This window comes from Amphiura filiformis, chromosome 10, assembly GCF_039555335.1.
Source record: "Amphiura filiformis chromosome 10, Afil_fr2py, whole genome shotgun sequence".
NCBI lineage: Eukaryota > Metazoa > Echinodermata > Ophiuroidea > Amphilepidida > Amphiuridae > Amphiura > Amphiura filiformis.
Genome location: NC_092637.1, coordinates 61829704 through 61844652, shown reverse-complemented (window position 1 = coordinate 61844652; position 14949 = coordinate 61829704). Strand labels below are relative to the sequence as shown.

Genomic DNA, 14949 nt, shown 5'->3' with positions numbered 1-14949 from the left:
CAAATGAATCATAAAAAAAAAATTATAGTTATGATTTTGTGTTTTCTGGTACTAAATTGAACTCTTTTTAAAGATTATAAATGTCTAATAGGAAACATTTTATACGAGTGGAATTCTTGCCTGAACGAGGTTAAAAATGGCAGCCTCCATTGTCGCTCTGCGAGAGAAGTCTTTGTTGCATTAAACCTTATAATTTCCCTTATAATTCAATACTTTCTCGATATTTTAACGAAGTTTTTAAAGGAATGTATGAAAATGGAGTTAAGTTACATTACTGATTGGCCGAAAAGTGATTCCAACGTCTGGTAAGTACAGGAAATCTAAGTTAGTTTTAAGCTTACCTAATACAGTGTAGGTATCCCGGTTAACCTTAGTTCCAGTAACTGTAACTCGGTATCCTTATTTAACATTATGACATTCTCGGATACCGAGTTACAGGTCGCCATATTTATGTCCGCTTCGCAAATACGCTAGCTTGAGCTTATACTGGCCATTTCCCGATTGCCAAAAATAGGCATGTTAACAAAATTTTCAAGTAGGATATTTCACATGGAAATTATTTTGTTTAAAAAGGTGATTATTTAACTTAAAAAATGAGGGGTCAACCATGTCTGTAGGTCAACAATTAGCGAAGTTATGGGCAAATGTCTGTTTTAAAAAAAAACATGTATTAAATGCATCATTTTTCACCACGGCGATCCATTTTACACAAAGGCGATTTTATTTTATGAAATCTAACTTTCACTGCATGCTGACTTCTGTATCAAGGATAAAGTACCGGCACATTTTAGACTACGTCGTCAAGTTTCTGGTGTCCAAATTTCAAATTTTTGTATTTCCCTTTTTGGATTGAATGTCGCCCTCTATAATAAGGAATGTGGACATGTCTACCAAAAACTTAAAATTCTTCTTTAAAAGCACATAAATAACTTACGCAGATGTAGTGCAATATGTGATCTTCAGACACTCCGGCAAACTATCCGCATATGGATGTCTTGATATGATTGTTAAAAATGGTATATTTTTATGGTTTTTTCCACGTTTTTCGAATTTTAATACCTCTGTTAGGTACCGTAGGCCCTATGTTCATAAAATTTTGAAGTTCAACATTTTTAGCTGAAAGTTCTTTCATTTGAAAGAGAATCAAATTACCTAAACAATAAGGGGTCAATCATGTTTCTAGTGCATATACTTTTGAAGTTACAGACAAAAATAGTGTCACCAAATTGTCCAAAATTTTGTGTGTGAAATTGTGACAGCAGCCACATGTACAATGTACACTACTGTATGTGACCAGGGTTTTCTTTAACGCACAAAACACGCGTATTTACGCGTTCAGGCACTTTTCTGACTCCTTATATTCCCTAGTTCCAAAGTCCAATGCGTACAAAATCTTGAAAACGTGACGCGCTCAGATATTGCAAGAATTGAATAGAGAAACACCTGATATTGTGTATTTATTCTCGCTTTTGGCATTTAGGACCTATACTCCCGATATGTAGGACAACGAAAGGCTTTATGGACCGGCATTTCACAATTTTCAGCTTTTCAACTGTTCAAATTTAAATTTTACACAAATAGTGCCAAAATAGTCCACCAAATCGCTCAATTAGGTCTTCATTTTGCAAATTTCTAAAGTGGGGAACATCACCCTGCTTATAGTTGATAAACAAATGGCCACTTTCACTTCTGCTTTCGACATTTACCAATTTATGTTTGACACAATTTATAGGCCTACCATAATAGGGAAAACTTGCCGTCCACGAAAGACTCCATGGACTGCTCATTTCACAAATGTTCGGCTTTTTTAAACTAAAATTTTACACATTAATATTGCCAAAATGATCCACCAAATTGCTTCAATTAGGTCTTCATTTTAAAGTATAGTGAATCCAGCACCTTTTGGAGAAAGAATAAGTTTATGGTACAACAAATTTTGCCATTTTGAAGCTTAAATGTTGAAATATGGTGCAAAAGTGGAATAAATTCGCGAGAAGCGCGCAAAAATGTGCATTTTTGGGGCTAAAATGGCCAAATATGAGGTTAATTTGGTCAGAATACAGGCGTCAACATTGGGGGATGATTGTATGGACCCTCCCCCTGGCAAAATATTGGGGGAGATCCCCCCCACCACCACCACCCCAATCCACGCCTATAATGGCTCCAAAAACACACATATTGTTAAAAATGTCTTCAAAAATAATATTATAATCAAAATACCCCTTGGGCAATGTTTTTGACTCCTTCAGAGGAAAAATTCACAATTGAAAGGGTCAAAAAAATTTGAAAATACCCCTTCAGCAAAATGCTTAAAGAAAACCCTGTATGTGACCCCAGATGACCTCCTATTCTTTACTGTAAGAAAGCTGTTTTGGATGGTCTTGATTTACACACAAATGCTTTTGAGCTAAATCGAGTGTCGACTTGGTGGAACATGGATTGCACTATGTGATTAGCCTTTCAACAAGGCTCTGCCTGGACCACCGTAGTGGGAGCGCCATCTATAATATTCCACTGAAGGCAACGCGCGCTGCTGTCGCAACCGCTTGGCTCTGTCGCGCTTTCAAGCGCTCAGCGTCACGGCAACGCCGCTCGCCCCCCTAGGATCGCGAGGTCTTTGACAAAGACTACTATGTGATAGTTTATGAATCCATTATTATCCCAGTACCAACAAGGCAACATAAGTCAACATCACTTAGGTTTTGGTTGTCAAAATTAATTTTTAGTAATTTTTTCCATTGAGCCCCACAGTAAAGCCATTTTTGGACCGTACAGGCACATTCCACTTCCCTATGGACGAATAGCGCCACCTATAGTGTGAGATGTGAGCCTGGCTCCCGGGGGGTTCACTCCCATTGTGGCCTGTACACCATCCGCGATAATGAAAACGCGTAAAAAGGGTAGTTTTTCGTGGGTAAGCACGATCACGCTGTAACGCGCTTTAGGGTGTCAAAAACATGAAATATTGGGGAAAAGGGTAGCAAAATTGCAATTGCTAATACGCGAAAATGAAATTTAGGGTATGAAATTTGATGCAAGGAATAAAATCCCTGTTTAGGGTATTGTTTTAGGCAAGGGTTAAATCCTTGTTTAGGGTGCTTTTCAAAAGTTGATTATCGCGGATGGTGTACAGGCCACAATGGGAGTGACCCCGGGGCCTGGCTACCTCTGTTTATAATGTTGTTTAACGTGCTGTTCACATTTTATAACGGTCGCTTCTTGTAACGTGACGTAAATAACGTAACGTGACGTCAATCATAGACGAGAAAATAATACAAACCATTCACCAACTGGCGAAGTCCATCATCATCTGAAAGAAGAAGCATGCGCGCGCACAAAAAATGGCACAATCACATGGGCACGATCGAACGATACAAAGCGCAGGAACTTTGCCTCTTATTAAGCGTTCTGTGCACTTCCTGCGCCTGTGCTGGTTTTGTAAACACGCCTCCACGTGGCCATTAATTTGACCTTTAACCTACTTCCTCGCTACTTCCGTCAACGAGTCTCTACTTAGAAAATTTCGTAAGAGAAAGTGCTCCGAAAGAATTGCTTTTTACGAGAAAAGGAAGAATGAAGTGAAATTTCAACAACAGCTTATGGAAAGCTTGTGATGTAAAGGTACTTATTATAGATGATGTAGGTATTGAGTTTATATATAAATTATTTTATGGGCCGATGAAGACGGCAAATTTCTTTTGCGATAAGGACCAAAATCTACCGCAGCATGTCTTCGGGCCAGTAAATGTCAGTATGTTGAAGGATAGGACTGAAGACATGCAGGCAGGTCTAGGTTAGGCCTAACCTTAGTTAACACATTTGCTAGTCAGCAAAATTCGCCGACAATGTCAATGCATATTTACATAGAAATTTAAAACAACTGGCCGAAGAAGGAAACCTACATAAATATATGTTTTCTATACTTCACTTGACCCAAATATATGATTTTTTATGGTAATAAGACAATCACACATGGAATTTTAGAGGGATTTTGATAGCAGTTCCATTAAAAAAAATTGCTATCATAATGAGACTAAGATCTAGAAACACCCCCGAAATGCTGTTTTGGGGAATTTTGCTAGCTGAATCTTTTTGATGAAAGTCAATCTTGACAAGATGTAACTTTGCTACGGAAAGTGCTTTGAAAAAAAAAAAAGGTTTTCAGTTTTGGCTTTGTTTACTCAAGGGCTTTAATGTCAGTGATAATGATGCAGTTTGATGGCAAATTTGAATTCATCTAGCATACCTACACAGTGACAGTAATGTTGTAGAGTGGTAGCCGGTGTTATGCACTTTCAGTTTCCCATTGCGTTTGAATGGGAATTATTTTGCCTAGTCGCCACAAGTTAAGGGAGCACATTTCTTCAATATTTTGACAAGTTGACATAAAATGTTCTATTCTATAATGTTTGACAATAATGTAGGTATGCCAGGCAAACCTTTGGCACATTTGCTAGTCAACCAAATTCGCCGACAATGTCAATGCATATTTACATAGAAATTTAAAACAACTGGCAAGAAGGAAACCTACATAAATATGTTTTCTATACTTCACTTGACCCAAATATATGATTTTTTATGGTGATAAGACAATCGCACATTGAATTTTAGAGGGATTTTGATAGCAGCTCCATTAAAAAAAGCTGCTATCATAATGAGACTAAGATCTAGAAACACCCCCGAAATGCCATTTTGGGGAATTTTGCTAGATGAATCTTTTTGATGAAAGTCTATCTTTGACAAGATGTAACATTGCTACGGAAAGTGCTATGAAAAAAAGGTTTTCAGTGTTGGCTTTGTTTACTCAAGGGCTTAAATATGATATATAAAATGATGCAGTTTGATGGCAAATTTGAATTCACCTAGCATACCTAAATAATGTTATTTGCCAATAGTACGTCCAAAGACAAGTTGTAATTTTGTGTTTTTGATCGCAAAGATCGGATATTTTTATTCCCGATTCCAATTCTGCACCCTTCGCAACCTGGTGGAGAATTCGGCAGAATAAACAAGTTTTTAATTTGTAAAAACCAGTGAAGAAACTTACTATTTTCTTGCTGACAATTTCGTCAGTGAACCACTGACTTTATCGAAGCTTGTTGATGTTGTGATCCAACAGCTGATGACTGGCGGGAAGTTATGTCACTTCCAGTAGTGATGTTAGTCCTACTCACAGTCTCCAAAAGAGGATCATAAACCCGACTCAGATTGTAGACCCCTCGTCTCTGTTCATCACTCCTCGCCCCCTCCTCCTGATCTGAATTGACTCTTTTATCCATCGTGCTTTTCTGTCACTCTCTCTCTCTCTAAGATTTTAGACTCCCCCCAATTGATAATATGATTATAGCCCTGGCTACATGGTCACTAATATAGCTGAGTTCTTAAAAAGGGGGTCTACAATCTGAGTCATGTTTCTGTAGCAAAGTTACATCTTGCCAAAGGTTGACTTTCATCAAAAATATTCAGCCGGGGGGCTGGATTGGATTTCAGAATTCCTGCCTATTTTCAGGTGCACCACTGCTTAGTAGTGTGTACTTGTAAATTATATCTATAACACCATGCCACAACATCATAATTACATTAGCACAACTACATGTACGGTACAACCGTTTCCGACATACTAAATCTGTATTCACTTTTAATATATAACAAAAGTTCATATTTTCATCGAATAACTTACATTTTGTAGCCTAGATTTACGAGTAAAAAATATATATATCCTGGCACTTTTTGAATGACCCCAGGTAGTGTTTATCTTCATATGCTGTATAACATGAATTTTATCTTCCTTTATGCAGTATAAAGAAGCTAATTGGAGACAGTGTTTGTGCTTGGTCATGTCGCAACACAGTAGCATTCACAGCAGTTGGAAATGCAGAAATAGAAGAAGAGAGAGAGATGATCCAGCCTAAAATACACATTGTAGATCCTGATAGGCCATGGGAACTTCACAGGTTAGTATGATGGTGACCCTGGGATGGGGAACATAAAATACACATTGTAGATCCTGATAGGCCATGGGAACTTCACAGGTTAGTATGATGGTGACCCTGGGATGGGGATCATAAAATACACATTGTAGATCCTGATAGGCCATATGGGAACTTCATAGGTTAGCATGCACATATTTTGGGGGGGCTTTTGGGGTGCCAGCCCCCCGGGGTAAAAGCAGGGGGCGGCCAAAATGAAGGGGTGGCGGAAGAAGAAGGGGCGGCAAAAACAGGGGCGGCAAAAACGAAGGGCGGCAAAACGCAATTAGCAAATAAAAAGGGCGCTAAAATTGAAAAAACATAAAAAAAATTTGAAAAAGGGTTGCTTTTAGGGCGCTAGGGCCTGAAATCCTTTTTTTTTTTTTTATTTTTTTTTTTTGCTCTTCACTTTTTCAAACGACCGTGAAAAAAATTGGGTCAACCTTTTCGGCTGTTAAAGAAGGGCGGCAAAATTGTTTATTCTTCAGCCCCCCGGGGTTGGGGCGGCCACGGTACGCCACTGGTTAGTATGATGGTGATCCTGGGGTGGGGAACATAAAATACACATTGTAGATCCTGATAGGCCATGGGAACTTCACAGGTTAGTATGATGGTGATCCTGGGGTGGGGAATATAAAATACACATTGTAGATCCTGATACACCATGGGAACATCATAGGTTAGTGATCCTAGGGGAGAGAGAGAATTGACAATTCTAGGAATAGGCTTGTTTTCAGACTTTTGCAAGTACAATGGTAGCCAGGGGTGGGTGGCAGTGTTGTAGTCAAGACCTCTCTGTCCAAGTAAAGACCAAGACCTGCCCATCCAAGATCCAGGCGGAGAGTCCGAGACCAAACATTCCAAGACCAACGCCACCTCTTCCAAGGCCGAGACCTCTAAGTTTCAAGACCGAAGCATTACTTTAATCATGAATTTAAATTGAAAGCTCACAGTGCACCCTCCAGAATTTAATTGCTTAAAATTGAGCTATTCCAGTTAAGACATGGCCTTAAAGGTCATTCCACAAGGGATGTTTGAATTTTAGCTGGAATAACCCAATGTAACACCTGCTCATTGGTTATGGAGAGTTGTAAAGTCACATATAGATTTATTGTTAAGTTTAGAAACAAGAATTTTAAAAACAAGTGAAACAGTTCAAACTTGGCAAAGCGTGAAAAATTGTTGTGCAAAAAAATGTCCACTTTTATACGAGAGACAAGATTAAATCTAGTCAAACAGATAAACATACCTTGGAGCAACCAACGTTGCGGCCAGAACCACTGACCTTCAGCTGGGTTGTGATGTTAAACACTTTGACTCCCACTTTTATAGTATTTTATCATGCGTTTCTCTACAGTATCAGTGATGTCCACAAAGACACGATACAGGTACTGCAGTGGGACAAGAGTGGCACTAGACTGCTGTCTGCTGATGTCAATGGGACCATCCTGATGTGGCAGATGAAACAATACCTGCTGAATGAATGGAGATGTGTAGCACAGAGTCATCTGAAGGGTGAACCTATAGTTGCTCTGGCATGGCTTCATAATGGTATCAAGGTAAGATATGACCTTGGTCTCCCACACAGGGGATGTAGATTTCAAATGGAGTCACCCATCCAGGTAGCCCCATTTGAATTTCATACTCAGTGTGTGGAAGATTATTAAAGGTCATGTGTTCCAGAAAAAATTGTTTGATTGGCATAACCAGACCTACCCTAAAATAGGTCCGACCCTGACTTTTTTTTTGTTAAAAAAAAGAGTGAAAAAAAAAAAAAAATTAAAAAAAAGAAGAAGAAAATTATAAGGCCTTTATCAAATGCAATTTACAGCTTTAAAAGTAATATTTAAAAAAATTGCTCCCTATAACTACCCTATTTTTTTTTTTTATGTTACACAATCAAACATTTTTTTAGGCCTAAGGGTGTATGGATTTCAACTGCAATTGCCCAATGTTGCCCAGTGGCTGGTTGAAAACGTGTTGATATCTACGCTGTCATAGTTCATGCAAACATGTTGATACCATATAAACATCATTAATTTGTTTACTCAGAATGTCTTTGTCAGTAATGATGGTAAGACAAAACCTCATCCAATGTTTTGGTGTTATGTCACAGCGTATCACCTCTTGCGTCACTCGTCACATTGATTGCATTCATGGGTAGAGGACGTTAATGGATATGCTATTCCAGTTGAAATCCAAACACATCTATATAAAATGGAAGACGCGACCTTAATCTCCCACACAGGGGGTGTATATTTCAAAAGGAGTCACCCATATTGGTAACTCTATTTGAAATGCACACTCCCTCTGTGGCAGATAAAGATTGTGTCTTCCATAAGGGTGTTTGGATTTCAACTGGAATAGGGCTATGAATACATTAGCAAATAAGTCTGAAATCAGTTGCTTGGATTTGCAAGAATTGACCAGGGTGCATCATCAGTCCTTTATTTTTGAGGAGCGCGATCACGCAGGCGCTCCTACCGCGCACCTCAAAGCATAGTCGGGAGCGTAAATAACAGTGCTCCTTATTTTGAATTACGATCGCAAATAAAATGTCAAAAATAAATTACTCCAAGAACTGTATCACATCAATCACTCTGAATAACGGAGAGTGATTTTGAGGAGCTCAATATTGAGCTCCTCAACAAAACCAGGAGTGTGATTGATGGAGCTCCACCAAATTTTAAACGTGAAGGCCTGCATCATCCCATGTTCCATCAAAATACTAAAAACAATTTAACTCTTCAAAAATGATAAAGAGGACTTTCTGGCTGAAACATATCTAGTAAATTGTCATAATAGTTGTCATTTTTGCTTGGTTTTATAGATACAGTACAATGTGGACAATTTGGATACAGTCAACATGATGGACAAATTCTCCAGGACCAAATACTCAGGAACCTTGCCCAAACTTAGCGCCAAGCCAGCTGTTGGATGGGTGGCTGTCACTGCCACGGGACTGGTAAGTCAAATACTCAGGAACCTTGCCCAAACTTAGCGCCAAGCCAGCTGTTGGATGGGTGGCTGTCACTGCCACGGGACTGGTAAGTCAAATACTCAGGAACTTTGCCCAAACTCAGTGCCAAGCCAGCTGTTGGATGGGTGGCTGTCACTGCCACGGAACTGGTAAGTCAAATACTCAGGAACCTTGCCCAAACTTAGCACCAAGCCAGCTGTTGGATGGGTGGCTGTCACTGCCACGGGACTGGTAAGTCAAATACTCAGGAACTTTGCCCAAACTTAGCGCCAAGCCAGCTGTTGGATGGGTGGCTGTCACTGCAACAGGACTGGTAAGTCAAATACTCAGGAACTTTGCCCAAACTTAGCGCCAAGCCAGCTGTTGGATGGGTGGCTGTCACTGCCACGGGACTGGTAAGTCAAATACTCAGGAACTTTGCCCAAACTCAGCGCCAAGCCAGCTGTTGGATGGGTGGCTGTCACTGCCACGGGACTGGTAAGTCAAATACTCAGGAACCTTGCCCAAACTTAGCGCCAAGCCAGCTGTTGGATGGGTGGCTGTCACTGCCATGGGACTGGTAAGTCAAATACTCAGGAACTTTGCCCAAACTTAGCGCCAAGCCAGCTGTTGGATGGGTGGCTGTCACTGCCACGGGACTGGTAAGTCAAATACTCAGGAACTTTGCCCAAACTCAGCGCCAAGCCAGCTGTTGGATGGGTGGCTGTCACTGCCACGGGACTGGTAAGTCAAATACTCAGGAACTTTGCCCAAACTCAGTGCCAAGCCAGCTGTTGGATGGGTGGCTGTCACTGCCACGGAACTGGTAAGTCAAATACTCAGGAACCTTGCCCAAACTTAGCGCCAAGCCAGCTGTTGGATGGGTGGCTGTCACTGCCACGGGACTGGTAAGTCAAATACTCAGGAACTTTGCCCAAACTCAGCGCCAAGCCAGCTGTTGGATGGGTGGCTGTCACTGCCACGGGACTGGTAAGTCAAATACTCAGGAACTTTGCCCAAACTCAGTGCCAAGCCAGCTGTTGGATGGGTGGCTGTCACTGCCACGGGACTGGTAAGTCAAATACTCAGGAACTTTGCCCAAACTCAGCGCCAAGCCAGCTGTTGGATGGGTGGCTGTCACTGCCACGGGACTGGTAAGTCAAATACTCAGGAACTTTGCCCAAACTCAGCACCAAGCCAGCTGTTGGATGGGTGGTTGTCACTGCAACAGGACTGGTAAGTCAAACTCCATGTTTTACTGGGGAAAAAGTTGATTGGTGATGTGGTTTATTTAGAGTAGACTATGGGGTATGTGGATAAAATGTCTCACGAAGTTCATTTTTACTGTCTCCATCAAGGGACTACATGAATTTGATTTCAAAATGTAGATATTGTTAAGCTCATCTCAATCTGTTTGTTCTTAACTCCACAAGTGAATCATTAGCTAGAAAATCCCACCTAAAAACAGTACTAAACAAGAATTCCCTTTAAAAGGACAGTGTTGTGCTTTATACATGTACACCAGGCACAAAAAGAAACTCGTCAGTTATATTCATCCTTGCTGTTCAATAACTTGATAATTTTGGATTATTCTGAAATATACATTTTGTTAATTGGACATTTCTTTCTCATTTGACACCCTGTTCGTGAACATTGAGCAAGAATTTACCAAGATATGGGCTTCCAAACTCTCAAACCCCAAAATGAAAAGTTGCAATTTTAACGATTCAGCTGTGCCTGTTACACTGTGTGCTTTATTGATTGGCCCGTGGTGCTTGTGTGCAATACAACGATGCGTTCCCATTGAAAATCGCTGAAAATGCAACTTTTGATTTTGGGGGTTGAGGCTTTGGAGGCGCATATCTTGGTCAATTCTTGTTTGTTGCCTGGTGTATATATGCAGTTTTGATAGATGGTGTTCTAAGCACAATAACATGGCTATTTGTAGTGTAATCAGTTAACATAGTGCAGCCCTCAAATTAATTGAAGCCATTGAAGGCAGTTGCCCTATAGTGCTGCCTTGGTGCCCTGCATTTCTGTCTGTTTTCAAGCCATTGAAATTGCCTTGGTGGCCTTTTCAAAATTTTCAAAATTGCCTTGGATTGGCTGTCCTTTCAAATTCTTATTTTGAGGGCTGGCTTAGTGGAAACAGATGCAATGTAGCCTACCAGCAACAGTTAACCTCATGTGGTGTGACACCTGCTATTTTTGCCAGTAAAACACAACAGTGTAACGGTCGCTGGGTGTTGAACTACACATAAATGTATTGTGACTGGCAAGGTGCAAATTACCTTCTTTTGCTGATTCTAGCTTCCATAAAGACGTGGTACTTGTCTTTTCTGCTAAAGCATCACAAACCGGTAAAGCCTTTCCACCCCAGAACTGTCAATAAAGAGAAACACAATATCATGCTGAGTAAAATTACATTTCACTCTCAGTGAAATGGGCAACAGATATCTTGCCTCTCCAATATCTTAATTAACGTCCCCTCATAAACATATAGTGGCTACACAATTGTCATATAACACACCCTGTGTGAATTGTTGATGAATCATATTGTGGGTAGCCTGGTAATGCTGGGTATACAGTGTCCAGTACATATAAACATGCACTGAACTCATCAGCATGTACTGTAATAGCCTTTTTGTCATTTTGGTAAGCCTATTATTTTCCAAACTTTTGCCAACAGATATCTGTGACGGAGCTCAAGAATGGGGGTACCACGCACACAGTAACAGAATGCCTAGGGTTGACCAGGGCCCATGCAGCAATAGCAGATATCGCATATACTAGTGGTGAGTATAAAAAAAGGGTATAACTTTCACATTGGAACTATTTTGATCAGTAGTGAATTTTGACTTTTTTGTTGAAAAATACAGTAACATTTTTATCATTTAGATCGTGAGGTATTATTTCTAATGCTGAAAATGCCATCACTAAAAATTGCCACAATCCCCTCTGACGATCAATTTCAGCTCATATTATGTCATACACGGAGGGACACTTGGATATTAATGACCCGCATCTTTTTGTGCATGAATCAATTAACAAGCAGCTGTAGAGGATTTGGACACACATACAGTAACACGCTCACAGGTAGAACTGGCTCAGTTCCTCGGACTATGAGGCCGCTGGCGGCCGAGGGCGCCGCTGGCCTGAAGCGCCTAACAAGGCAGCGGCCGCCACTTCAGAGGACTACTTCCAGCGGGTACTGGTCACGGCACTGGGTCCAGGGCTAGCTCACAGGCTACATACAAATTGTTTGTGCAAAATTAACCCATGACTTCATAACATGTTTTCTTTTGTCTTTTACAGCTGGACATCTGTTAATATCTACATCTGATGGTAGCTGTCGTAGTCCTATCATGGTGTACAAGGTTGTCTTGAAATGGCAAGATGGTATCCTTTAATATAATCTGTCAATATAGATGGGCAAAGGGCAATTTCCCTAAAAATCCTGAAAGTAGCAGCAAAAGTTAAATTACCCGAGCTTTTTTTTTTTTCAAAAGCGGCCCCAAATTTAAAAAAAAGTATTTTCAGATATTTCTATTTTATTGCTATTAATATTTTTCATTCCTTAGTATCTAGTTTTTGCTCAAAAGGCTCAGTGTAATAATGATTTTCTAGTGTACAAACATCTTTCTTGCACTAAGTGGTGAGCCTTGTTGGATTTGTAAAAATGTTTATGTGGTACACGCGACCATCTTGCACTCTACAGGAAAATTTCAATTGAGATACAACATTTGTGACCATCCACCACAACTGAGCCAGGATGTCGCCAGTGCCACTATTGAGATATGCTCCATTGAACTTAACAATAAACAATAGGAAACAAAGGATTTATTGACCGCTTTATTGATTTTTCACTACTTAAATGTCAAGTACTATAGACATGATATACATCATTTTAAAGCTAATTTCAAGCAGAATATTTTGGTTGAATATCTCAAAAATGATGATTGGCGACTTCAGGGCTCAGTTGTGCTGGATGGTCACATTTTATTTATTTTAAATCAAGAATTATAAAATAGCCCAAAATGGTGCACATTTACATATTTTTATACTCCTAAATAGAGGGGGCGGCCTATCAGCAGATAAGCCGCCCCCTCTATTTATAATTAATTTACTTGGCCGTGAGATATTTTCGAGAGAGTAAAATCATTACATATTTAATTCGCCGGCAGATCCTCCATGAGCTGTTGTGGCGTGTGGTGGTGAATTCAACAACATGCAATCATGTCTTTATTTATTTTTATAATCCGCCAAAAACAATATTTTGACAAAATGGTGCTTACAGCTAGATTGCACTTACCCATTGATTTATGATTGTTTCAAAAATCATGTGAATTTAACCAATTTAGAGTGTTCTAGCACATCACTGATATTCCCTTTATATAAAGTATGCATTCTAGCAATGCTTCTAAATGTGTGTGGGGACTGCGTAGTTCACTTGGTCATATTTTCGAGAAGTTCTGATAACAAATCCTGTAAGACGTGAAACCTTCATGCAGAGAACATCAATATTAGAAGTGAAAGATAGAGTAGAGCTGAAAATAACATAAGTAGTTTGAAGTCATCAACAACCTGAAAAATACAGTTACCTAATTTAGGAAGGGACTTCTCACACACCCTAGACCTTGAAAAGTGAGCTATGGCACACTTACAAGTGTTCTAGTAAGTGTTCTAAATTCTAATACTAGCTGAGAAAGTGTTCTAATACTTAGAAACATTCTAGTAAGCAAGTAAACACTTTTATGTGAAATGTAGTGTCAGAATCGCCATCAAGCAAAATATGTAGAAGAAAGTTCATGAAAATATCTGAGGGCTATGTCTTCCTTAACTGTGTAACCAGATCAATGCAGTATTTCGTCTGAGTACCTTCCATCAATGCATCTACAATGCTGCTCAGACATCAACAATAGAGATAAATGTAAGTATAGTCTAGGTGGGCTATGTAAACAGACATACATTTAGCCTTATCAATAAAGGTGAGAATCCTGTTATGTAATACCCAACCACAAATCTCCAAGTACATCCCTGGAGACATCTTACCCTAACCCAACCAGATCTCACTAAAACTCACTATTAAACCCACTGCTTGTGCATGCATTCCATGTTATGCGATGACGTAATCAGCAAAAGTCATATATATACCAAGCGTAGCCCCCATGACTAGAGGCCGGTGATCCCCTCCATGGCATGCGAGGTGACCGAGTTCCGAATCCTGGGGATACCAAGTGACTTTATTGGGTATCTTCTCTCCTTTTTTCTAAATTGTATAAGTTTTTTTGTTACAACCTGTATATAATGTTTCAGATACCTCAGTTACCCATCTTAAGTTTGTCAATAAAGAGTGCACAGAGAGCCAAGGAGCCATGCTGTCATCTGAACAACTCGTTATATGTGCCACAGGTAAGGACACATCTTACATGGGTGTATTACAAAGTAACTATAGTATGAAGATGGTTTGAGGCGGCTATGTTACAAACATATGTATGTAACATGACATAACATAACAACGGCGCTTAATATAGCGCAATACCAAAAATATGAACATTGCGCTTTACAAACAACTACAAATATAACAACAGCAAAATACATTAGAAAATATATGTTTTAAAAGCCTTTTTGAAAGAATCAACTGTGAGAGAAGTCCGTAGTGTAGCCGGTAACTGGTTCCAGAGGGTAGGACCAGACACACTAAATGAACCATCACCAATTGTTCTATTACTTCAGAGCAAAGGCCTTTCCTAGGTGGAATGTAGGTAGCGATGTATGTAGCATTTTTAAATGTGTGTATATGTGAACTAGCACTTTAAGTGAGTGCACACTTACATGTATGTCACTTACTCACCATGAGTAAAAATACTAGAATTGCTCTCCTTTGAGCGACCAAATTATGTGTACATCCATATCAAAAGGATGCACTTGTCGGCTGCTACATGTATTTCTTTTCACATTATAACCAGGAATAGTATAGTACCAGACTCATCTTAAGTGTAGGTCACCTCAAATCATCCC

At 39.7% G+C, this 14949-nt stretch overlaps 1 protein-coding gene across 1 annotated transcript in view; it reads left to right on the top strand.

Annotated features, from left to right (window-relative positions):
* The first annotated feature begins 131 nt into the window (after positions 1-131).
* The window catches only part of LOC140163120 (mediator of RNA polymerase II transcription subunit 16-like), a 38524-nt gene continuing 23706 nt past the window's right edge, over positions 132-14949 (top strand). Inside the window, exons 1-8 of the mRNA XM_072186495.1 lie at positions 132-305; positions 5799-5954; positions 7327-7528; positions 8800-8934; positions 11618-11723; positions 12244-12327; positions 13781-13858; positions 14245-14340. Coding sequence (XP_072042596.1) covers positions 250-305; positions 5799-5954; positions 7327-7528; positions 8800-8934; positions 11618-11723; positions 12244-12327; positions 13781-13858; positions 14245-14340 — 913 coding nt within the window. The 5' untranslated portion in view covers positions 132-249. The remainder of the gene's footprint in view (positions 306-5798; positions 5955-7326; positions 7529-8799; positions 8935-11617; positions 11724-12243; positions 12328-13780; positions 13859-14244; positions 14341-14949) is intronic.